General features: G+C 44.7%; 1 protein-coding gene and 1 long non-coding RNA gene across 6 annotated transcripts; one reads left to right on the forward strand and one right to left on the reverse strand.

Moving 5' to 3' along the window:
• Positions 1-1,639: 1,639 nt before the first annotated feature.
• On the reverse strand, positions 1,640-2,674 carry LOC135397687 (uncharacterized). Its single transcript, XR_010423696.1, has 3 exons — positions 2,634-2,674; positions 1,798-2,063; positions 1,640-1,714 (listed from the first exon to the last, which is right to left on the reverse strand). It is a non-coding gene; the product is annotated as an uncharacterized LOC135397687 (long non-coding RNA).
• Positions 2,675-6,263: 3,589 nt separating this feature from the next.
• Positions 6,264-24,943, forward strand: LOC135399332 (coatomer subunit gamma-2-like). Of its 5 annotated transcripts, none has more exons than XM_064631198.1 (23): positions 6,264-6,393; positions 7,053-7,105; positions 7,198-7,278; positions 7,799-7,950; positions 8,042-8,066; positions 8,144-8,194; positions 8,273-8,365; positions 8,810-8,896; positions 9,751-9,867; positions 10,175-10,215; positions 11,855-12,056; positions 12,120-12,331; positions 12,406-12,557; positions 13,416-13,580; positions 13,649-13,828; positions 16,330-16,464; positions 16,640-16,768; positions 17,582-17,644; positions 18,153-18,298; positions 20,602-20,773; positions 20,867-20,967; positions 23,148-23,286; positions 23,470-24,943. In XM_064631198.1, exons 1-23 carry the CDS (start codon positions 6,354-6,356, stop codon positions 23,706-23,708), a joined length of 2,775 nt encoding a protein of 924 aa, XP_064487268.1. In that variant the 5' UTR covers positions 6,264-6,353; the 3' UTR covers positions 23,709-24,943. The 5 variants fall into 5 exon arrangements, with proteins under 5 accessions (XP_064487268.1, XP_064487269.1, XP_064487272.1 ...); XM_064631199.1 differs by having other exon boundaries at positions 7,056-7,105; XM_064631200.1 differs by lacking the exon at positions 6,264-6,393 and adding an exon at positions 6,438-6,456 and having other exon boundaries at positions 7,056-7,105.
• The last annotated feature ends 1,284 nt before the right edge of the window (positions 24,944-26,227 follow it).

Raw genomic sequence — 26,227 nt, forward strand, 5'->3', positions numbered from 1 at the left:
CTCACGAGACACGTCCAGACTCCAGAGACGAACACGACGACGTCTGAACGGTCTGAATACGTCCAGAGACGAGGTGCAACCGCGCAACTGCCGTCGCTTCAGCAAATTCGCTTCAGAGCGAATCAGCTTGCGGAGCGCAGCCTGATTCGATCTTCTCCGTCACGTGTCGCGCTGTACACGGACACCACGGTCACCCCGCTACGACGCCGGCCTCTCTTCGAAATGGGGCTTTTAATGTTACGCATTAAAAACTAACCGCAGAAAGTGTAATTTAAATAAACGAATCGACGTATTTCCAGAGATATGTGTGACGTTTTCGCAACGTTTCGCTGATGAGCGCGACCACGTGTGAGTGTTCCTCTCCCATACTTCCTCCTCACTTGTTCGCAGCAGGGAATCATCCGCGTAGTTGAGGCCAGGTGAAAGGGAACGCCCCCATGTCGTCACACTGATGTCACGTGTGTCTGTGTTGAAATTTGAAACTGGATTCAAACGATTTATAATGCCAATAACAAATTATACCGATCAAGTCGCCGACAAGTGAAACGGGGATTTGGTAAATTAGGGAAGGCACTACTATCGTAGAAACGCATGTAACGTTTTTCGCGCGTCCTTGCTCGCGCGCGTTACCAGAAACACTTTGACACATACTTCGGCCTCAGGGTAGTCCTTGCAACGTGTTTGTTGGAATTGGATGACTTTGTCAACACAATGAAGCAGCTCATCATCTTGCTTGGAGTGTAGTAGAACCTGCGAGAACATGTGCTGCGCATTCATCAAGTTCAACTCCACGTAAAACGGTCTTCGAGAGGCTACATTCGCATAGAAAATTACCTTGAACATGCCGTGGAAGTTTTTCACAATCAAATCTTCCTCTCCCGACTCTGCTTCGAGACGTTGCAGTATTTCTTCGTAAATCCTACATGCGAGCGCCAGGTGCTTCGTTCCTGTATGCTGTAAACAATGAATTTATTTCATTTGGAACGCATTTTCAATAGTCCACCACAGACTAAACATCGTGCCATTGCAACCTCACACTGCATATTCTCCCAAAATATCGTTTTTCTACGTGACGCGGAAGTATCATAAAATTATAATTTTGTAGATTTGAAAAATATGACGTCACAATTTGCGCAATCTACCACCCGTCTGGCAACCTTGCTTCTCCGCGCGAGGTCGTGTAGCGCGCAGTATCCGCATCCGGAAACGCTCTCCTAGTTCGCGCTCCTTCCTTACCACCACCACATCTGCTGGGGCTGCTGGCTGTTAGCAAGGTACGCGTGTTGTTGCTATGAGACAAACGCCAGAGACTTCGGTGACGTCACGTACTGCTGGAGAGTCCGAAAATATGAAATCTCGCGTATGAAGCTGAGAAAATCTGCAGAAGTACGTAATGTTGTATTTTGTGCGCTGAGTGTCTGCGAGGTTGATTTGTTTTTGCGAAATAAAATAAATTATCTTTTTTGTGTGTGTGTTACTCTGGAACGGCACTTCAAGTTATACCTGGCAAATATTGGCTAGTGACTGTAATGTGCTAATTGGGACTTCTAAAAACTCCAAGAAATTAGTCAGCGTCTCCATTGCATCTCCAGCGTCGCTGTAAATCTTCGCCTCAAGTTCAGCTTGAAGAACGAGAAGGGTCGAATTACAGCCCTTAGATATTTGTAGAACTGACGATCTGTTCTTGTGCCAAGATGCAATCGCTTGAACATCCCTGCGGTGATATAATGAAAACGCAATAATTTTTTATTTGTTTCCATTTTTCTCTTTGCAAAAACATGATGGCCCACCATGTACCTTAATACATCAAACTTCACTTGGTCACTGTCAACACTGAGAGCAGCGCTGATGCCGGAGATGGCTGCCATCGTTGCGTAGGTTTCGAGCTGCGCGTCTACTTTTGCATTCATTGTTGCTTCTGACCGTACAGCCAAGAGCACACTGCCACAGCTCTGGAACAGGCGGAACTGGAGGTACGGGTCGACCTCGGGCTTGAGAGCGAGGTTCCAAGCAATGCCGGTAAACCAGGCAACTAGAGAGCATACTTCTGCGGTTCTTTGCAGCTGAAATGTCAACAAAACCCAAAGATACATTTCACTTGTATACCCTTGAGGACTGATACGAGCAGGACAGCACTGAGGTCTTGCTGAAGACAGGATATATGGTGGTGGGTTCGAATCCCACCAGCTGTACTGTCTGTTAGTTTTCCCTGGGTTTTCCGGCAGACTCTGCAGACGAGTGTCGGCAAGGTATGCACCTTGAAGTCGGCCCAGGACGCATACTAAACCCCTTGTCCCCTTACTCCTTCCTGCTGTCCTCTCTCCATCCGTCCACGTCTGTACCCGCTCACAGCCACAGTCTCTTCGCGGAGCTAACACGGAATCAAAAAAGAAAGAAAGAAAACAGAGCACTGTGGAAGGTCCAGCTCAAATAACAGTTTATTTGTTAGCATAACTGAATTTGGTTCAGCAGTCCTGAACCAAATCACTTTTTTTCCCCGAAAATTATCTCCTTTGTTATACTTGGACATCTGAAATATTCTTAGTACCATCATTGAAACTGTCCCAAGTTCACCAAATGTGCAAAATATTCAATTTTTTGAATTTTTCAAAAGAATATTTGTAGTTTTTTACCTTATCACAGCTGTGGAGTATTGCTAGCACCTTGTGGGTGCAGTCTACCACGTCTTCGTAAACGGAAGCATCTTCTGCGAAGACAAACTCAATTGTCCTTATACACATTAATAAGAAGAAGAATGTGCATAAAATTACTTGCCCGTGTTTTCCAGACTAAGTCCGACGATGAACTGAAGACACTTGAGCTGCATGCTGGCGAGCACACTGTCGTATTGGGGAGGCGACACGAGAGATTTTAGGATGGACTTGACGAAATCTGCTCTTCCAGTTTGAATAGCGTAGCTACAGACGTGAAGGATGCCTGTGGAGGCTTCGTGAAATGATGAGTCCGAATGGGCGCTTGAACCTACGAGGCGCACTGTGAATTAAAATACGGGTTAGGTCAGGGATAAAAATTTTCTATCACTTGGGCAATAGATACATATTTGCGTGGTATTGTGAGAGTATCAAAATACTCGCTATTTGGAGTGTAATTTTTAGTAGTATTTATTGACATTATCCAGTTCTGATGTTTTGGTGCTTGCATCGCTGTGCGAGTAGGTAAGCTGTCTGCGCAGCCTGGCAGTTTCCCTTTCTCCTCTGTTGCCCGTGGAGTTACAACATTGGTCCCTTTCCGGAATAAGGGAGGTGCAAGGTGAGATGCAGGTGGACCCGTGCCGGTCTACCGTCTACGACTATACCCCCGGCCCTTATTGCTGCCTTGTGATTGGACACAGACACTTTGTCACGTGGTTTCTTCTTCACAGTAAAAATTCTATCTGGAATAGGGCTGTATGTGTGGGATAGTGATTTGAATACAGAAGCGAACACGACCCAAATGGTTATGTTTAGAGGTGTGCGCGGGTGCGATGATATCCGCACGGCATCCTGGTTTGCGGATAGGTTAGGTTTGAATTCCGCGCGGCTAAAATTCGGATGAAACCGCGCGCCTCTGCGGTACGCGCGGATATGTATGCAGAGAAAAGAAAAAAAAAGCAGGAAACAGCTCATCTGGACTTTCCAGCTCAAAAAGTTTCTTGGTTCTCGTTGTCTGGCCCAACGTAGCTCGCGGGACCTGCCGTCCGGCGTCCGGGGCTGCTGCACATCTCGCATCTTCCCCCCCTCACAGAACGATTCTGTGCAGCATGCATACGTGATATGTGTACGTGCGTATCTTCGTGCATGGAGCAGCATTCGTCTTATTTTATACCCTATCGTCCTGCATTTTGGGGCTTACAGGTGCGGCCTCGAACGAAACTATATTCGAATAATATTCAGTTTGGAAGAGATTTTGCTTCATTTCTGAGTTAGTGTAGCTGTGTTGTCCTTTCAGCCCTCCTCAAACTCGAGGTATGAATCTTCACTCTACGTCACACCAGCGTGCTTGCTTCGTTCTTCTTTTAACCTTCAATTCGAAATTCGAACATTACAATATTCGATTTGGAATTCGAATCGAACACACTATCATTCGCTATTCGAAAAATCGTACTATTCGCAAGGCCCTAATCTGGAATTTTAAAATTTACACGTCATATACCCGCTTAAAGCTGGTGTCACTGAACAAATAACTCTTAACTCAATTACTATAAAAGACTACGGTTCGAAATTTGTTGCGGGGAACGTATATATATTTCTTAAATTTCATGCTACCGCCGCGAAGCAACTGTGGCTATGAGAGGCGTACAGATGTGGACAGATGGAGAGAGGACAGCAGGAAGGAGTGGGGGACAGGGGGGGCTTAGTATGCGTCCTGGGCCGTCTTCAAGGGGAACTGTGCCGACATTCGTCTGGACAGGTTTCGGAAAACCAATGGAAAACGACAGACAGCACAGCCGGGATTGTAATTGGAATCACATTTATGGCACTAATTTAATTTATTGATGCATAGCTTTGATCGTAGCTTTTTGCCTGTATACCTCCTGCCAAACCCTCGGTAAAAATAAACGGTATAACTTCAATTTGCAATGAGGTTCAATGTGTAATTGATATGAGATTTGTACGTACTCAATGATTCAGCTGCCTGCTTCGCTGCACTTTCGTCGTCTTGTTGAACGGCGATCTTGAACAACAAGTACCTGGACAGCATACTGCGTTCATTTTCATCTACGCGTTGTATGGTTCCCTTGCCCTCTTCCAGCATGCCGAGGTTCACTTGCCAATATGCTAACATTTCTTGCACATCCGCCAGCTTCGGTTCTGAAGACAGCCACGCGTCATGTACCGAATTAAATCGTAGTATCAGCGTCTCGCAGTTCCTCAGCCAAGTTACCGCGGCGGCAGTGTCGTTGCAATCAATGAAGCAGGTGCTGTAATGGTACAGCATATTTTTCAAGTGATCGAGCATCTTCTTGAAGTCTGGGGTAGGTTCGGGCTCGTAATTTAAAATCATCTGAAATATGGATTCAGCCTTCCCATACTCCGATGCCTCAAGTTCGGTTTCAAACATCTTCAGCAATATTGGCAGTGATCCAGAATTACGACTGACACGCCTATAAGCTTGGGACAAAAATTCGGCAGCCTTTTCATTTAAGCCGCTGGTTACAAGCATGTGGTGGATGGCTAGTATGTATTGGGAATTCAGTTCGGGATGTATGAAGATGACGCGGAGGAGCTCGGAGAGGGCATCCTTATTTGGATTGCATGTCATTGCTTCTAACTTTTTAGTGAGATGACTGAGTTTGTTTGGTTCGTGCCAAATGGCCATGTCTAGAGCGTTGATAGCTTTTTGCCAGTGTTCATGTTTGTTCCATTTCAGGTAGGCACAGCCGAGTAAGTGAAGAATTTTCGCTTCGTGAGTGTTGCTTGTGTTGCTTTTCGTTATTGCAAATGCCTCCCGTAGATAGCTCACGGCTAGTGCGTATTTTCCTGCTTCGTAACATCGAAATCCTACGCAGTATGCCCGCAAGGATAGATGATTCTGCAGTTGCGGGAAGTTATTGTCACACGCGTTTTTTGCTCGGTAGAGATACTCTATGGTGTCTTCGTAGGGATCTTCGTGTGCGTGAATTTTAATCTCGAAGATGCACAGTTGCACGACAGCTTCTGCATGGTGAAGTTTTTTGCATTTCATCTTCATTTTTCCTTTGGTGGCCGTTTTCAGGGAGTGTACTTGTTGGGACAGTACTTTGGTAGTTATTTCAAGATCATCATACATCTCCTTTTTAAGTAGAGCGAGTACGATGCTTTGCAAAGTCTCCACGCGAGCCTGAAGTACGTTGATGTACTGCCACGAGTTAAGGTCACATTTAGACAGTACATTTGCTGTAACATGTAGTATCAAGTCGAGGCATGTATTCAAGAGCAGTCTTTGAGTTGCATTTTCGAAAGACTTAGGAAAAAATTCTTCCATCAAGGTGTGATGACCGTCTTTGAGCGCTTTTAATATCCCTTGCCTGAGTTCCGGTTCGTCTGTTGGCACGGCATCCAGGTCCATTTTGAGTTCCTTAAATGCGAGGTCAACATCAGTTCCGCTACATTCATCTTGGTTCTCATACTCCAACAACAAGTTTCGCATTCTTTCAATGCCTTTAACGATAATTACGGCATCGTATTCACTTGTTTCGGACATGTTCAGCTGCTGTGCGCACGAAACCGAAACCGTTGCAGACGACAGTGTGCACACGACCGCTGCTGCCGCCTACGTTACCCGCAAAGTGGCCGTTTGTCAACGAGGTTATGTCATATACGTGGCTTTGAGGTGTGTGGCATTTAAGTGAAGTAAACTAGTGGGCCACCGAAATGTATGTCCTGAAAAGAGAAAAAAAGGACGATGAGGACGGTAAGGCATCCCTCGTTGTGCTGGGACAAGTTCTCCGCTCTCTTGATCAGGAAAGAACGATGTGTGCGCTATGAGAGCTCCAGTTTTTCTAACCCTAACACCAATGTTTACCGGTAGAACCGCCGTGTACTTGTAGATTTTGTACCATATTTTCCGCATTACACCACCTAGCATTGGATAAATAAATGGTCCGAGCACGCACTGTGGTTGTTGTGTCTAGCGACAATACACGCATCATCGAGCCCATAGCATTTGGCAGGATTAATTCTCGCCTCCTACATTGCCTATGAGTATTTATTGACTAGTCTGTTCTGAATGTCGTTTTTCGTTTCGTTCACTTGCTGATAACGCTACATAATTGAAATAGAACTCTCTCTCAGGCGTACTGCCGCGCTTAGCCTGACCTGAGGTACGGACTCCAATCTAAAACGCTAGGTCTTTCGCATAACATACGTGTCGACCAGCCGTCCGTCAGCTTTTAGATAGCCAAATAGACCACAAAGAAGAAACGATGCTGAGAAATAGTGCATTATTGGAAGAATTACGCCCCTTGTATTGTCAGTTGTTTGAAAAGAACATTTTCTGCACAATCTTGACATGTTCCCACTTGAAACAGCTGTTTTAAGCTCTGCCTTAGAAACTTCTCAATCCTTATCAAGCAGGTGGTGGGAACCCATTCAACAACCTTGAGAAGACGTCTGTGCTTCAAGAGGTAAGACAGACTGACAAAAAAACAACAACAAAGAACTGTAATGTGACTATGCTTTTAATTCTTGCCATACGTTTCTACGTTTCATCTTTTAGGCCAGGACATTCAATGAAACTCCCATCCAACCAAGGAAATGTGCAGAGATCTTGACGAAGATCTTGTACATTTTGAACCAGGTAGGAAAATACGTTTGTGCCCTTGTACTAATAGCAGTACTGTCATTTCTTGCAGATAATGCGTACCACAGATTCAGTTTTTCAACTAATTTCAATTCAGGTTTTAAAATAAGAGTGACTTATTGTACCATATTGTACCAATGTATTGTACCAACAAATTCAGTCAGTCAGTCAATCAGTCAATCATTGCTTACACTCGGGAAAACAAGAAAGTATCTCATCGTTATGAATCACGTGATTATAATTCGTGGTGAAATGTAGCTTTCGCATCCATCGCCAAACACAGCATGTACCCTGCTGCCAAATTGCTGGCCTCCTCGGCAGGGTTCGAGCTTGCAGCCTTCGCATCAAAGCCTGCTACCGGGAGACAAAATGCCACGATTAACATGCACAGCCATATACTGCGCAGTAGAGGCCAGGGGGCAAATTCACGTGCATTGTACACCAGAAATTACTGTACTTGCATTAATTTGTGCTTGGTCCTTTTGACAGTAAGTTGAATATTGTCTGTTGCACATAGGGTGAAACCCTCGGGACGACGGAGGCCACCGACGCGTTCTTTGCGATGACTAAGCTGTTTCAATGCAAGGACACAGTTTTGCGACGCCTCGTCTATCTTGGCATCAAAGAGTTGTCGAAAGTGGCAGATGATGTCATCATAGTCACGAGCAGGTATGTCGCGGTGTTGATATTCTCATATTATACGCTGTCTAGCTTTTCTACTCCTCTCCCTTCACTGTGTCGTCGTCTGTGTTCTTTCCAGCCTTACGAAAGACATGACAGGCAAAGTAAGCTGTACATTACCAGGAATTTTAGTTTCGACTACACTTTTCGCGCAAATTTCTTACTCCCGATTGGTTTCCAGGAGGACCAATACCGTGCTGCTGCTATCAGAGCCCTCTGCAAAATTACGGATGTAAGTGATGTACTACTTGTATATCATGTGTGCGCTTCCTTTCGTTTCACTGACTTTGGTGTCCTGTTTGGATGACAGAGCAGCATGTTGCAAGCCATCGAGCGCTACATGAAACAAGCGATCGTAGATAAGAACTGTGCTGTGTCCAGTGCAGCACTAGTGTCATCATTGGTGAGTGATATTGCTTATTTATTTCAGCAAATACATTCAATTACAACTATATTGGATTTGTCAAAAAAACCCACCATCTAAGTAAAAGATGCAACCAGCTGTAGACAGAACTTGTATTGAAGTAACAACCAGCTTAGACAAACTTGTATTGATGTAGTAGACTTCGTGGGAAATGGTGTAAATAACTACCTGAGTGGTTGTAGCATTATATTCCTCAATAAACAGTCGTCGCTGTTAAGGATAAATACAATATTTACGCGCATAATCAACGTGCTTGCATAATTAGAGCACCTTTACTTTTGTAGCACGGCCACGCAGTGTGGCTATAAGCAATTTGCGCTGCAATTGCTTTAAAATTGAAATGCTGATATGCACGTAATTTTTATGCGCAAAGCACACGTGAGCGTTTTCTGATGTTCTCACCGAATTTGGATATCACGGCAGCACCTGATGCGTATCAGTCCGGAGGTAGTGAAGCGCTGGGTGAACGAAGCACAGGAGGCAGTCAACTCTGACAACATCATGGTGCAGGTAACAAAACACATATTTGTGATGCTGGGTCTGGTAAATCTGTTGTATCAAAAGGAACATGAATCCGTTACTTCGTTCATGATTTATGTGTGAAAGATACAACAATGTATGCTTTCCCCCTCCCCCCGCCTTCTCAAGAAGCCCGACAGTGCGGAGGTGCCTCTGATTGGTCTCCTCAAGTGGTCTCCCACGATCATTGGACAAATCGTCTGAGGAGACCAATGGGAGCCCACTCCGTATTGTCGGCCTTCTTGAGAAGGACAGGGGGAGGGCAAGTGTAAGTTGTGGTTTCTTTCGCTCATATATCGCAAACAACGCGACGGATTAATCCCGTTCCTTTTTTGTTGGTGTCAAATGTAATGGCATCTTTCATACCTAACATTCCTTGTAAGATATTTCATGTGACATTTTGGTATTAGTTTCGTGTAGGCTTAAATTAATCTAGTTCATTTTAATCATTGAATAATTCTAATTAGTAATAAATGAAGATCAGTAAAACGAACATTTTTAAATAATCGTTTAGTTAATCAGTTGATAGTTAGCTAATTGATGAAATTAAATTAAAGGTCCCCAAAGTCAATTGTACACCCATAATCCAGTGGATGTCTCCAACGGAGAGAGAGCCCCGCTAATTTTTTAATTCTCGGTCCTTGTAGAAGCATGAATGAACAGGATACATGCCATAGATGTAGCCATATCATTCTGATGAGGCAGTATGCCTCTTCAAAGACATTGAAGTCCAGAACTGACGCAGATACCATTATGGGTGATATCCTGCTTTCCTTAAAGAGAGCTTTACACTTTTTTTTTTATATGCTTACACTGTCAAATAATATCTTTACTTTCTCTAACAGTACCACGCTTTGGGTCTGCTGTACCATATCAGGAAATCTGACCGGCTGGCCATTTCAAAGCTGGTAACCAAGTACACCCGTGCAGCACTCAAGTCACCATATGCTGTCTGTATGTTGGTGAGTCCATTTCTTGCATTCCCCCCTCTGTTTAACACAGTGTCATGTCCCTCATTGCCATTATTTCAAGTCCAGCCTTTCTGCTTTGATGGATGGTACCATTTTATGATAATAGTGGGTGTTAGTAGTTGTTAATGATGTGGCTCCGAATCATCTGATAAGATTCTGTGTCGTGCACACTGTCATTGGTTCTGGGAGCTACGGTAGATTGACGGTGATGTTATAAACGGCCTGCTAACAAACTCTAATATTGTCATTACAAGATCCTTTTGCAAATATGCTCTGCATATAAATTATTTCATTACAGATCCGGATAGCTAGCAAGCTCATTGAAGAAGAGGATATGGGGTAAGCTGAATGCAGGGGTTTTCCACCAAAGTAACTGGTACAAGTGATGTGGAGCTGTGGGCCTCGCATTAGTGAAGCCAAAATCTCCATTTTATTCTTTCTTAAAACCAAACCAAACCAGTTAAAGGAGCAGTGCAAGGCACAAAACGCGGTATCTGGTGGACCAACGTGGAAAGTTGGGGTAGTCTGTACTGTGACATTGTGGAATAGAAGCAGAAGCCAAGGGGAGACAAGAGCAGGAAGAACAACACACAGGATGACTGTTAACTCTCGACTCAAAGATTTATTAACAACTTCAAAGCTTAGATGCAAGCAATAAAGAAAACCCAGAACAGTCAACCGTTATAGAAAAAGGAAAAAGAAAAAATGTACAGATAACACAGGAATTCATTATGCGCCTACTGAAGATACTTCATCTCCGCACCCCATCCCTCAGATATAGAGTCCTTATCTACTTCTCTGTACCACCATAACCAACACCACCTAGATACAGAAAGCCTGCTTACTCGTCAACGTGACGTAACAACTAAGAGTCAGCCAATGAGGATAATGTTTTCAACAGCTGCAGCCAATCACGAACGTGCTTTCAGCGGTCGTAACCATGATGACGAGCCACCGTCGGCTTCTTGGGCAGCAACTGTCGTCTGCGAGTAAACCTCCCCCATAGTAAATGGGAAAACAAAATGAAGCGCAACATGGCCCATATTTTTTTCAGTACTGATTAAAGTGTGTTGCACTTTTAGTCTACGGGTTCAGATTTGCAAAGTTAGTTGCAATCATTTGCGAGTTTCGCAGAATGGCGAATCTCAATAGCGGACGAATTCTGACTTTATATGTCGACGTAGCGAAGGAGGGAGAGGAGGCAATAAGCAGACCTTCTGCATCTAGGTGGCGTTGCCATAACGCAGTAGCTGTTCTTGCACGTGGTGGAACGTTCAACTGGTCATCGACATTGCACAGTTTGGTGTGGCCGGCCAGAGCAGAGAGCCCACAAATAGTGCAGCGTTGTGTCCATAGAAGACAAATTTGCCAGAGTGAATGAGAGAACACTCCGGTCTGCCGTCACAGTGGCCTGCCTCTCCCATATTTGAGAAAAAAAAATCGAATGTGTTTGCAGCACAACCGCTAGTGAACGCATAATCTCTCTCTGAGGGGGTCTGATTTTGTTAACAATACTAGTTCTTCAGATTATAATGAAGCCACCTTTAGCTCTCCCATGTAGCTCACCGGGTTTCCGTGGAATTGGCCATGTCTCACAGAACCTTACAGAATTACGGAAATATTTCAATCGATCTGCAACATTTTCCTTGGATAAACCCGATCAGTTGGGACTGCAATGCCTGCCACCACTGATAACGCTGGCGCTTACACAGCTCAGTGTGCCACGACTAAAGGAAATTTAACAACAGGAACGCCTGGAGAGAGATTGACAGAGTTGAGTCTATTTTTTTTTGCGCACTGAAAAGTTACGAAAGGCTGGAAAAATGCGATCTTGGGATAATGCTGCACCTTCTTTTTTCTTCTTGCCTCTTGCTTGCAGAATCCTGCGGATTAGTAAATACCACTTCGCGGAAAAGTAAATTTTCCACTGCAATAAGCTAGGGGCTTTAACCCGCCATTGCCTGCGTTCTCCACTCAGGCCTGATAGCCCTATGTTCGAGTTCATCGAGAGTTGCTTGAGGCACAAGAGTGAGATGGTTATCTACGAAGCCGCCCATGCCATTGTCAATCTTCGCTCCACGACCACCCGCGAGCTCACGCCAGCCGTTTCGGTCTTGCAGCTGTTCTGCAGCTCGCCGAAGCCAACATTGCGGTTTGCTGCTGTACGCACGCTCAACAAGGTAATGTTCCGAAGAAAGTTTGCGTTGCAACACTGTCCTTAAATCGCGTCACAAATGTCATAGGTGGCAATGACACACCCTGCAGCAGTGACTGCATGCAATCTCGACCTTGAAAACCTGATTACTGATATGAACCGGTCAATCGCTACGCTCGCCATCACGACCCTTCTGAAAACCGGCAGCGAAAGCTCCATCGACCGCCTCATGAAACAAATCACGTCGTTCATGTCGGACATATCCGACGAGTTCAAGATTGTCGTCGTTCATGCAATAAGGTAAGTTTTTTCGGTTATAAATGTGTGAATGTTATGTTATAAAATGTTTCTAATTTCAAACTGTGTGGTGCCAGGTCCTTGTGCCAAAAATTTCCTCGAAAACATGGTGTCATGATGAGCTTCTTGTCATCCATGCTTCGTGACGAGGGCGGTTTTGAGTACAAGAGGGCCATCGTCGACACAGTCATTAACATCATCGAGGACAACCCTGAAGCTAAGGAAGCAGGTACTTTATGTAATTTTATCCTCGAGTGTATTTTACGTGCAAAATGTGCTTGCTTTAAAACAGGTGGTTTTAAATGTGAAAGTGCAAACATTTAATGAGAACATGTGGCCCACGCAGCTGTTTATTACAGAACGCATGGGTTCATAGTTCGTCCTCGTCCAGAACTGAGGAAACCTTCAATTCCGGGTGCAAATTCGGGGAAGAATCGGGTTAAACCCTAAAACTTCATGCTCTGTTTATTTTCCCTGGTGACAGGTTACATTTTAATCGATATTATTTTATTATTATTATTTATTTGTTATTTATAAATTTTTATTTTATACGATTACTTGTCTTATTATTTTTGACCGATAGAGTTGCAATATAACTAGGGCCTGACTTTTTTTGGGTTATATTTTCCAGCAAAATCAGGGGGTAAATGGCGGGTTATATTTCGCTTCAATAATTCTGGTGGAATTGGGTTGAACTGAACCTGATTCAACCTAATTCTGGTTGAATCTGGTTGGATCAGGTGTAAATCTTTGGTTTACTCGGCATAATACGCATGACGCACCAGTAGACGCAGCGCATCAGTATTTAGTCTATGCATCTAATTGGTAGCAGGGTCTCTGTTTTAACAGTTTGTATTAGCATATTTATGCAATTACAACACAGTTTCCAAAGTTGTGTGTTAGTTGCGATGTCTTCGGATTCCCCTGGTCCAGCAGTTTTCGGGGAAAATACCGGGTTAAACCCTGTTTTTCCTAATTTGAATCGAGAATCGGTAAATATCGGGCATGAATCGGGTATAACCCTAAAAAGTCAGGCCCTAAAATATAACATAAGGATCACTCCAGCACAAGACTCTATGCTTTACAGGACTATCCCACCTGTGCGAGTTCATCGAGGACTGCGAGCACGTAAGCCTGGCCGTACGCATCCTATCGCTGTTAGGACGCGAAGGGCCGCTGACGTCTGCTCCGTCCAAGTACATCCGCTTCATGTACAACAGGCTCATCCTCGAGAGGGCTCCCATACGTGCGGGTGGGTACTCTAAAACTGTACAGCCTTTGCACGCAGCATTACTGAGATTGTGACATATGGCTTTGCAGCATCAGTAAGCGCGCTGGCAAAGTTTGGGGCCCACTGCGAGGACCTGCTTCCCAATGTGATCGTTCTGCTTGAGCGCTCCCTTCTCGATACAGACGACGAGGTGCGAGATCGAGCTGCGTACTTCCTGCACATCCTCAAGCAGAAACAGAATGCTCTCAGTGCACGCTACATTCTGTCAGGTTAGTGGGATAAATCTTGTTTACTGTCCTCATTATGAATCGGGGGGGGGGTCTTTATTTATTTATTTAATTACCCTTGTGGTCTTCACTACAGAGGGGAGTGGGTTATACACGGGTGAACACTTATGGTTCGAATGCAAGTTACGAAGGTACATATGACCATGGAATAATGGTAAAATGAAAAGAAAAAAAAAAGGAGATCTGAGCAAGTGTTAGCAAATACAGATGACATGATCATTTTGCGCTTTCATTGAAATGTTTAATGAACTGGTGTCGCAACTTGATGAGGGAATGTGATTCCAGCGGAATAAATGATGACGATGAGGCGGGGTTTTTTGGCACAAAAGTGTCTATGGTTATAATGTGCCAAACTAGGTAGTTCGTGATTCGTTTAAACTTGTGGTAAACAGTAAGTGTGAACCAAAAAACTGATTACAAATGTGTAAAGGTTATGACATGATTATACATGAAAGAACATGAAAGAACTGATGTTCTGAGGCTGGAACAACATAGAAGGGACAAACATGATTATGACTTTCATGATTATACAGTCGCTGACTTATATTTCGGACTCAAAAAATTCTGGCTTTCCAATTTTTCGGACAGAGCTCTTGGCGCTGTCAAATGCTCCATAGAGCCAATGTATTTCCGCTTCCAATACTTCGGACCGTGTTTCGGATGTACAGCCCGGTTTTTCATACTCATTTCGCTCCTTGCATGCCTACTTTTTTGGACTCTGTCTTTCAAGAGCCAAAACAGACACACTACTGTGCGTTTCGGGACTCGATATTTCGGATCGCGCCACTAAGGTAAGCATGCCAACCTGGCACATGCGTAGATGCACACTGCACGAGTGCGAGACGGAGTTCAAAGCTTCAGGATAGCTGACGGAATATTGTACGTTGTCAATACGATCCGAATTAGTTGTAGAAAGAGGCAGTTGCATTCGAACCTTCAAAGTGCTGTACCGTTCCCGTCTCCTCTTGCGCGTCATGTTACGTTATGAAAACCAAAGTTCCACGTGACTCTGCTGGCTGTAATACATATCCTTGTGAACTCCTGTAAAGCCGTGAAGGTGAAGACTATAGGAAATAGTTTCCATCACGCTGGATTCGTGAAGAAAAATGCAACAGAAAAGAGTTCCAGTGACGACTTTATTGACGACGATGGTGTGGCGGTCGGCCCGGCCCTCGTTGAAGAGCTTCGAAACCCCTGCGTCGAGGTCTCCGATAGTGTAACATTCGATATGTAAGAGTAAAAACCGGGACTAGTGTACCCAAAGGGAGAAATAAGCGAGAGGACGATAATTAGGGTGCTTGACGTTTCGAGCGGACGCTCTTCATCACAAAAAGGATCATCCTATATGAATTCGACCATTCGAAAAAAAAAAGAAAGAAAAGAAATCGACATGTACACAGACGTGGACAACAATGCCCAATTCTGTCCAGTAGTAACTGATGACAACGACATTGTGGGCCATGATCTCCATCTGCTGCCCCAAGGTAGTGGCCATGACGAAGAGGTTGCTGTTGCGCCCCGGTCAACCGCGGCGGTCCTTACGGCCGTTACTGCACTCATGGAAGTGTATCACGACAAGGCTAAGCTAGCAGAAATTTGCCTCGGTTTGTTAGCTCGTGTCTGCATGGCGAAGCAAGCTCATGTTGAGTTATTTCAAGCCAATGCGAGCGCTCAAGTAAAGCTTTTTGGAAACATTGCAAATTTAAGCCTTTGTCTAAAAATTCTAAAAATTCAGACAGCTCGATAATTTGGACAGATTTTGTGTCTCCTTCGCGTTCGAAAAATCTGTCTGCAACTGTAATTCCTTCGCATAACCAATGTCCATAAAAAAATCTGTGTACCTCTAAAAAAGTGGTCGGAATAAATGAGTCTGCAAATGTATCAGGTAAAGCAGTCAGAACAAGAGCTTTATGCATATGATCAAGTCGCAAAGTTGCCTGTGATTGAGTTTGGCTCAGTTGCATGGAATTGTATTGGGCAAATGAACGTGACACGTCTGGATAGTATCCTCAAGCGCTATTTGAATGTTGTGCAACGTAGATTTCCGTTAGTCACTGTACACGACTCAGCTAGGTCACTCCTGTCAAATCCTAGGACCAGTCGTGATTTTCTCTTTTTATACAAATGTGTACATAATAGCTTCGATGTCCCACCTGTGATCGATTTACTTCGCTTCCATGCTCCGGCTCACTCTATTCGTCGTCCTACCTTATTTTATGTGGATGATGTTGCCGCGTGTGAATCACCTACTAGACAGATTCAGATTGCTTTTAACCTTATGTCGGATCAACTGGATCCTTTTTTTATGCATCTTTGAAATGTTTTAGACAGGAGGTGCTTCGTCACCTCAGCCTAAATGCTCACTGCTACCGAGGCTTGTCTATTTGCAGGCACACTGTCAATAAAGGATTATTATTATTATTATTATTAAAGTGCTGTAATATGTTTCTGATCCCGTTTCTCTTTTGAAACCAAAATGACAGGGCTTCAAGTATCGATCGTGGGACTGGAGAAGGCACTGCACCACTACACCCTGGAGCCGAGCGACAAACCGTTTGATCTCAGTAGTGTTCCAATTGCCACACAGCCGCTGCGCATTGAGGACAACAGGCAACAAGGTGTGTTTCATCTCTTGTTTCTGTGGAGCTTTGCATGGAAATGCTCACACTTGCTTATCTCAACTTTCTTCTGTTGCTGCTGCTTTTCTGTGCATGTTCCCTCTGCTTCTTCTTCTTCTTCTTCTTCTCCTGCCTTCTTCTCCTGTGCCTTTCCCAAACGAACACTGCATGCAAGGGGATGTTGGCTCGGATGCAAGCACTGCTCTTAAAACTTGCACTGCACTTGAAGAGTGGCTGAAATTGCCCACTTCTGTGCAGTCCAGTGCCGAACCTGTTGCCGAGCTCCCCGTTGCCGAACCAAAAAGTATCTCTCTTCTCTTTACCTTTGCTTGTGTAGTATTTCTTTGGGGTGAACAGAGTGTTCACATTCATAGTGCAAATTAACGTTCTTAGTTTGTGAAACATCCATGCAGTGCTGAACAGTTCAGTAAATATGCATCGGGAATTGATTAAATCTGGTACCGCAGTTGGCAATAATCAGTCACTTTTCCTAACTCTCGCCTCGTGCATGTAAGGGTTTGAGCATCAAGTTGAGCATGAACAGAATCACATACAGTTTCTAAACAACAACTTTATTTTAAGATTATTAATGGGGAGTTTCATAGGCAGAGGCAATACTCTACCCCATTGCTGGTGGTGATGTGGGAAATGAAATAATGAGCCCCTTCACAATAAGTATCGAAGTCTGATTGTGTCCAGAAAGGTCAAAGGGGGGGGGGGAATTATCGTGAATAATCGGGTTTCACCCGAAAACGAAGACCCCTAGGGATAAAGGCAGGTTTTACCAGATTTAACTCGGAGACATGGCTCTATTATGATATGATATATGGGTAAAAACAGCATTTGAGATATGAGTCCTTTGTAACAGCAAACTTTTAAATATATTGGCATATCATTACCAGTGTGAACGCTGCTCGCTTCAGTAGCTGCAATGCTGAAGTCAGACAAGGAGGAAAAATGTTTGTTCATAGTGTTTTAGTAGAAGAAATAGGAACTGGAGACACATACTTTGCTGGTGCAGTGTGTTTTTCTCTAGGGTCTGTTTGCTTCCTGTTCTTTGTATTGTTGTTGTTGGTTGTATTGTCTTGTTGTCTTGACTTGTATTGTCTTTCTGTAGCACCTACAGTCAGGAAAGGAAAACCAGAGAAGGTGGCAGCCACAAGGCAAGACCTCTTTGCTGGTAAGAAAGTTGTTGTTTTTTTGGGCATTTTAAAACAGCAATAGAACAATGATTCGAAAAAATGTTAGACAGTAGTGCTAGGATAGGTGTAATCTTTCAACGCAATGGGTAGACTTGCACTCTCTAGGTAGATTAGTGTGGCAAACTATAAGGCTCAATATAATAAGGAACACAGATGATCGAGTGGTGAGCTTTCTTCCAACCAGTATGGAGTACTAGGTACTGAATCATCTTGCAATTGAAAGCAATGAGTGACATGTGATGAGCAAGGCCACTTGTGTTCTCGAGAGAGCATTGAGGCCCTGAAGCTTTAACTTCACGATTGAAGTTGAGAGCGTTCTATAATAGCACCACGTGCAAGTCTGAGCTCCTCTCGCAAACATTGAGTAGCAAATGCACATTCTATAGCCCCACTTAGTTGTGCATGCTGTGTGATTATTTGCCCATCTTTATTTGCGTACTACACCACAAAATTATAATTGTCAGCAAAATGTTGTTGTTACCACAGAGCAACTCGCCAAAGTTCCTCAATTGGCTGCTCTCAACTTGGGTCCCCTCTTCAAATCCTCTCAGCCTGTCAGCCTCACAGAGTCCGAGACAGAGTATGTGGTGAAATGCATCAAGCACGTCTTCAACAATCATGTTGTGCTTCAGGTAATTATGGATTATATCTTCTACAAAGCATGTACCAGACAGAGGGCAAGTCCCGTTAGGGACAGAAGAAATGTACGTCTAAAAAAATTGCATTGGCCAAGAAAGACGTTTAGGCGTTGAAATTGATAATATGCTCTTCATATTTAGCTGCGCACACATAGCACATGATTTGTTTTTGTACAAATCCCTGAAAAGCAGACTAATGTACAGTCGACCCGCGTTTATCCGGACTTCGTTTATCCGGATCCTGCGCTATCCGGACAAAAAAGCATGGGGACGGATTTCTCCCTCCCCATGTGTTTCGCCCTCCTTTATCCGGACTTCAGCTTCTGGACTCGGACGAGAATTCCAGGGAACAGAAGTGACTAATACCCAACAGTCGGCTTCAGTTATCCGGTCATCGTCCAGGAAGGACACTTGGCCCACACCTAGTCAAGCGAGGTCGAGAACCCTGGTCGTGGCCTCCTTTTTGCTGACACGAGGACGGTGTTGTTAAGAAGAATTTTCTCCCTTTCCGACTTTGCACATTACACAAAAGTAATCCACTGAGGAGTCTGGTCATTTCAGACTGAGAAGGTCCACAACGAGGACCCCTGCGCTGCAATCACAGATGTCAACAGCAAATCATCGTCAGTGTTGTCACTTCCGATAGTGTTCAAGAAGAATGATGGTGAAAGCGTAAATGCACCAGCTGTGACGCTAGAAAATGAGCGGGCGGCACTGAGAACAGCGCTATTATTTTTCGTGCAACAGAACAATATTTCGCGACTCAATGCCATTAGCAAAGGTTTTCAAGAACTGGATGCGTGTATTAGAATGAAACAGATGACAATGGATAGTTCTCTGTGCAATGGTCAATAAAGACGTCCTTTTTGGATTTTCGTGTTTCACTTATCCGGTTCCCCCACTATCCGGACATTTTCACAGGAAACGAGCCGTCCGGATAAACGCTGGTCGACTGTACTCATTTCAATGTAAGGAAACGCAATACATAAGGCCCCGGGTTTTTCGCGATTCCGTGAAATTTCACGGAATCCATCGCGGAATCCTTCGTTTGGCACGGAATTTCGCGGAATTCCTTATTTTGCTCAAAATTTCGCGGCGTTTTGCGCAGAATTCCGCGGAAATCCGATTGGGTCGAAGGATGCGATTGGTGCGATGTGGACAGTTACTATGACGTGCAGCATCGCAGGAGAAGTATTGCACGCTCACGCAAAATAACGTCAGATAAGAGCGCACGCTCGCAACTGCTCCAAGGTACACAGACCCTTCGACATATTTTCTCGCGTATTTTGCGCCATCGGATAATTTGCGCATCGCCTATTTCTTTAGTTTAGCACTAAAAATGACAAAGCAAAAAATCTCATAATATGCGCACCCGCGTTTTCGTGCGCGGATATCTGGCACGCACGTCTCAGTGACCGTGGCGATTATCTTTTGCTGAGCTGTCAGTGCTACCGAATTTATACTGCGGTGATTTTGTTTCATTTGCGCCCATTTTCGAGCGATGGTCCGCTGAAGCGATGGACGATACTGTCACTCGAACTACGAAATGCGGAAAGAAACGCTGGACCCAGCATTTCTTTCCGCAAACCTTACAGCACAACATGTCAAGTTTGCGAACATGGCGTGCTTTCGGTTCCGAAGTGTGGACTAGTGGCGTCTTCCAGCAGCGTCTCGACGTATTTCACCGGTATGAGCGGAATAGGGCCGCCATTTTGCCTTCCGACTGTCGGCGTTGTGCAGTACTTGGGTGCTTCCTTTGCACTCGCGCAGTGCAGTAATAACGTCAGTATCGGCTCTACCGAGAGCCTATATGACCCGCATACTAAAATTTAAAAATTTTTCGTCATTTGAACGTCGTAACGAACGTTCCCGCGAATTTGCGCACCCCTAAGTTTTCCGATTTTTCGGGAGAAAAAGTGCGCAAGTTATGTGAGTAAATACGGTAATTGGGTTTTGGAACGGAATTAGGCTGTTTGCTCCGAATTTAGCGCCTATTTCGATCAGGTATTTGTCAATTCCTATTTACAAGTCAGTGGCGCTGAATTTTGAATTTGCCGCAGCAGAAAACCAGGGGCCTTAGCAATACAACACGGTATGTTGCAGGGTGTATCTCAGGAGTTAGTCATGGGACTTCAGTGCGCCGTGCAGAGGCTTTACGAGAAGTCAGTGACAAAAAAACCTGAGACTAGGAATGAAAAGAAAATGCACACAAACAGTCTCTCTCTCTTGCCAAGCCTAGTCTCTGATCTTTTGTATCCCAGACTTATCTTAACCTGGTTTGGATTTCCGTTTGTCAGTTTGACTGTACCAACACCCTGAATGACCAAATCCTGGAAAAAGTACACGTTGCCATTGAGCCCTCGGAAGGCTTCGAGCTGGTAACGGAAGTACGGTGTCCAGTGTTAACGTACAACGTCCCTGCCACGACCTACGTGTGTTTCCGGCTGCCGCAGGACGACCCTTTACTCGGTAGGATTATGACCCTCCTTATGTTTCTCTGTCGAACAGGTGCAAATGGCAACATTAGTTGACTAAGCTTCCTTTTTTTCTTAAAAAAAAAAGTTGCAGGTACTTTCGCTAACACAATGAAATATCTGGTCAAGGACTGCGACCCTAATACTGGGGAGCCAGATGATGACGAGGGCTACGAAGACGAATATGTGGTAAGTTTCTCGTAGAGGTTATGGGTTCTTTAAAGGAGCGGCGAGATGGTACCTGCGCACGGAATATGTGTGTGCGTTTATACCGGGTGTTTCACGAAGGTCCCCTGGCCGAATAATTTGTAAACAAGTGGCGCTGTTGAAATGCTTTCTTGTCAGTGAGCATCCCGAGACGTCCGCCAAGAACTGAGCAGTGAGTGGCTCATTTGCATATGCTCATTAATTAAATAAAGCTTTCAACTTTACTTCAGACACTCTCGGAACCTCTGTTTTACCAGCCGGGGACGTTCAGCAAAAAAAATAAAAAAAATAAAAGTGTACACACCCCCATAGGTGTTTGACACACATATCTGCTGGCATTTTAGTCATTATTGGCATTTATGGCAGTTTTTTTCTGTTTCGTGTGTGTTTGGGGGGGGGGGGGTGATTTTGCGGTCCTGTCCATGGCAAAAAGTGTGGGCACACAGAAAATGCAACACAACTGATTCGGGATTAGCATGAGATTAAATTAAAATTAAAAGGGAGGAGGAAGCATTTGAAGGAAAGGAAGAACGAGGTCCACAAGCAGCGTTCAAAGAAGACATCCGTAGGGGGCATGGATAGATAGAATAGGCAGTAGTACCATCGCCTGCCTTGCGGATGGCACTTTTCTAGAAATCGTTAGCAGGTTTCTGGTTCATTTGCGGACCGGAGGAATACCTGCTGTCTAGAATATAGATGCAAAAGTATCTTCATTTTCTGGCTTGTACGAAAAGAAGGGGGGGGGGGGGGGGAACGTACCTTTATGTCAAACTGCAACACTGCTGTCAAACTTTAAGGGGTACTAAAATGCAAAAACAAGTTCACTTCAAATTACGTTACACGCTACGTTAATTTCGTACTTGTTATCATAATTCATAACTTGGATTCCGTTACGAAGCTACAATAAAAATTATACCGGACCCTTTCTTGCTTCGATGTTAAGCAGTGAACGACGCTTCAGCTCGTGCATCGGTGTTGTTAGTCGATGCGCATGCCACCCCATGGAGCAGTCCTGTTGAAAAATATAGTGCGCGTTGCGAAGCTGACTGGCGCCGCTGTCCGAAGGAGTTGAAGATAAATGTTGTCAGTGAAACATTCGCGAGAACTGTTGTGGGCTACAATTCAGTGAATCGGTATTGAAAAATGCAGCAGTGTGCTTCATGCTGCACATATACGGAACACTACGATCGGATCCGTTCTAAATCCACATGCCCACGACAGGTACACGTGCACTTCTCCAACTGTCTCATTGGATGCCGCCAATCTTTGCCTCCTGGGCATCTCATTCGTTGCCGCCAAAGACGGCTCTGTTTTTTTTATTGCGTTTTTCTTCTAAACGGTAGCGTTTTGTGAACAAATTTTGTTTGAATTCTACTAATTGAAACACGGACTTTCATTTGAGAGCAAGTTGTCTTTGCATTTTAGTGCCCCTTTAAGATGGGCGATGCAGAGTTTATCTGTGCCATCAGTGGCCAGTATAAAGTTGCCACAGTTTCCCTTGAAGTCTGCCCAGGATGCATATTAACCCCCCTGTCCCCCACTCCTTCCTGCTGTCCTCTTTCCATCTGTCCACATCTGTACGCCACTCATAGCCACCGTTGCTTCGCAGTGCTAAGACTGAATAAAAAAAAAAAAGAAAATACCTTGAAAACCTCAAGCGGTTGTGTCGTGTGGCTGTGCGATCAAGCGGGGTGGTGTCAAGTGGTGAAAACGAACGACAGGAGACCTGCAGTCTGCAGGTCTCCTGTCATTTGTTTTAACCCGCTTGTCCGCGTCCCTTGCTGCAGTTCGACTCAAGTATGTACTTCAACCAAATACCCCGCTTCAACCCACTTGTTATCACTAAAGGTGTGCGCGGGTAACCAAATCCTCCCCCGCCCCCGTCCCGCACCCGCAGGTGTGGCCCCCGCACCCGCAGGTGTGGCCCCCGCACCCGCGCTGAGTTGTGCGGGTACGCCAGCGCAACCCGCAGACGCCGTGCGGGTACACCCGCAATTACCTGCGTCCAAGGGATCATGAACATGACATTCGCGGGTACCCGCGGGTATACCCACACCCGCGCACACCTCTAGTTATCAGATTTCCCAATCGGCATCCTTTTCAAACAAAACTCAGAGTTTAGAAGGCATTATAAAATGTGAAACTTATTATTTTCCCTTCAGTTGGAGGATTTGGAGTTAACCGTATCAGACCATGTCCAGAAAGTCTTGAAGGCAAATTTTGGAGCAGCTTGGGATGAGACAGGCCCTGAGAATGAGCTGGAGGACACCTTTGTGCTCGGCACCATGAAGACACTAGAAGGTAATCCTGCTTTGATGGCCTGAAAATATATATACAATTATATACGATCAGCATTTTTTTTCCTGAGTTGTTTGATTTAGTTGATTCTTGGGTGTTGGAGGCCTACATGTTCGTGCTTGTCCTTAAACGTCGCCTGCCTCGGCTAATTCCCGTTGTTCATGCGTACGTCTTTTGCTCGTGCAGAGGCTGTGAAGAACATCACCCAGTTCATGGGCATGCAGGCCTGTGAACGCTCGGACAAAGTGCCTGAAGGAAAGAGCTCCCACACTCTCCTGCTGGCCGGCGTCTATCGTGGCAATCACGAGGCCCTCGTCAAGGCACGCCTAGCCATTGGAGTTGCACAGGATGGCGTTACGATGCACCTGGCTGTACGGTGTCGAGACCCCGATGTCTGCCAGGTCATAATTTCTGCCATTGGCTAACAATGGTTTCCGAACTTTCCACTTTGGGCCACCAGAACTTTCTTGAGCAGAGAAAGGTGTAAATGTACGTACGGGGACTGGGTACGAAGAGAGATGGGACTGTCGCAGGCTTGGCTCGGCTCTTTGCTACGAGCCGACACTAGCCTGCTGTGTGTGCAAGACATGCACTTTTGGATCGTTTGCAGAACATGATTTGCAAAAAATACAGATTGTGGTTTATTTCGTCCATTTTTTTTTTTTTTTTTACAGTTCTGCCACTGGGGTGTGGGACGCTATGCCCAGGCTCTTGTTTTGCATTCCGTTTTACGTAGGGTTTAATCAGATACAAGAAAAGGTTTGGCGACGTGCACTTAAAAAAACAGAAGTTCCCTGCAGAACACGCTGTGCACCAACCATTGCCACAAATAATAGGGTTGCCACTTCTCATTCCAAGAGAGAAGGGGGCGTACACCTTTTTGTGCCAATTGTCATATATCCAAATTGACACCGGAAGGGTGTAAACCCACCTCTCTCTTCGAATCAGAAGAGAGAATCCTATTATACCTGGCAATGGTAGGCGCACAGCATGCTATCTGGTGAAGTTCCCGTTTTAGAGTGTGTGTATGGCTTACAAGCAGAAACATGGAATTTATAAAAGGCAGATTGCTGAATGCTGTTTTCCTTGTGAGGCTGCAGCATATTGTAAATTGTTGTCTGTGGGTGTAAGCTGACGAATCCAACAAAAAAAATATTCCACAAATCCACAGCACTGTACAGAGTACTACGTCTTGAATGAAATGCTTGCTAACAAGATCAATAAAATGGCAGTGGCTACTCAGCTGCATTTTCCTTTTCGTAAAAGTGCAGTTTTATTCCCCCCCAGATTCATCTCTGAGGAATGTTTACTTTTTGGCATCTGGGGTGCCTATTATACTCCTTCACTCTACCATTTTCGGCCACTTGGTGTTGATAGTGCGGTGCTGCAAATATAAACTGTGTTGCATTTTGGCCACCCATTCTGACTTGACTGTCACATCTTCAGTCTTCGATTGCACCCACTTCTTTTCGTAAGAGACTTATTGTATACCCAGGACATCTGTTTTGGCTGCTGTTCAAAGCAGCTGCATCCATGTGGAAAGTTCTTTGCCAAATGCACGTTGGGGGGTTGTTTGTAAATACAGCATTTTTCAGCATTGTCTAGATATGTGTAATGCATCAATATAGTTTTTTACTCAAATAAAGAGTGCTACGTACAATTATTAGAGAAGTTCTGAACCCTAGAGTGACTGTGCTAAATCTTTCGATTAAATTCACAGTCATCCATCTCGTGACATCAACAAAGGTGCAGCAGTTCGTGCTTATGTGACTATACAACTGAAGCCAGACCTGAATATGGCGTTCGCTATTCTTGTTGGTCTCCGAAGTTATGTGGTCCTGTCAGATATATGGCATCTACACAGAATTCACAGCAGAATACAAGGCTAGTCTAGTCTGAAAATCACCAGGCCGCTCCAGACCCAAATCATACGGGAGATGGGGTGAGGCGAGAATATCCCTGGGCATTGTTTGCTGTGCTCTCACACAATACAGCATTGAACAGAAGTTTACGGAACATGGCACTACCATATTTCTCCATCGCAGTGGTCTCCTGCTAGCGATCAGGAAGAGATCGAATAAGAAATGGGTGACAAGCTATTCTATCCATCTCTCAGTATGTGTGTCCGCTCCTCTTTGCTGCTAGGGTGTCGCCCCAATGGAGAAATGCGGCGCCCTGGCGTTCCGTAACTTTTTGTCCCAAGCTGTACTTCATATTGTAGCATGAAAGTGAAAGCCACACTGGACCTTGTTTGACTGTGCAACTGCAGACTGCAACATTACTAAAATAAATGGGCCTTCAAAAAAAAAAAATGCCATGCATAAATGCGGACTGGTAGATAACATTCACTTACTCATCATGACACTTCTCCGCATGTATAACACTTCTGCTGGAAAATATGATGGTACTTGTAGCAGCACACTCTACACACCACCTTACATCACATAGCACAGGACTAACTGCTTTCAAAAGCAATACGCTGCCTCGAGCATTCTCTGTCTGGGTCTGGCGTAGCAAAGCGGCATACTCAATAGCAAAAAGCAGGGTGTCAAACCCCCCCAAAAAAATCAAGCCGGAACTATAATGGGAACTACTGTTTTAGCAAAACAGTTGTGCGGGTTCTTTTTCTTTTGTAAGGCACTTGGACAAGGATGATATGAACGACACATCATAGTCTTGGGCTAAGACTGCCTCATATGCTACAAAGGTTAGTATTCAAAATTTCATCTACATGCGAATCATACGCTTGGCTAATAAATGATGTACTCATTATTTTACCAACATTTTCTTACTTCTGCTTGCATTCAACAATGTGTGCTTGCAATGTCATCAACTTATCATGCATATCTTAATCAACGCTTGAAGTCATAATGCTGTTGACTCATTGTGTTTGTGGGAAAGCTTGCATCCTGTTCTGTGCACTCCAACGTATTACTAGAAAATG

The sequence above is a fragment of the Ornithodoros turicata genome, chromosome 6, assembly GCF_037126465.1.
Source record: "Ornithodoros turicata isolate Travis chromosome 6, ASM3712646v1, whole genome shotgun sequence".
Taxonomy (NCBI): Eukaryota; Metazoa; Arthropoda; class Arachnida; order Ixodida; family Argasidae; genus Ornithodoros; species Ornithodoros turicata.

What these genes read in the sequence shown, in the direction of transcription:
- LOC135399332 (XM_064631198.1), top strand. Translation starts at nt 6,354, where the DNA reads ATGTATGTCCTGAAAAGAGAAAAAAAGGACGATGAGGACG. An exon ending in CCCTCTGCAAAATTACGGAT is followed by an intron (nt 8,195 to 8,272) that starts GTAAGTGATGTA and finishes TTTGGATGACAG; the next exon opens with AGCAGCATGTTGCAAGCCAT. An exon ending in CATATGCTGTCTGTATGTTG is followed by an intron (nt 9,868 to 10,174) that starts GTGAGTCCATTT and finishes ATTTCATTACAG; the next exon opens with ATCCGGATAGCTAGCAAGCT.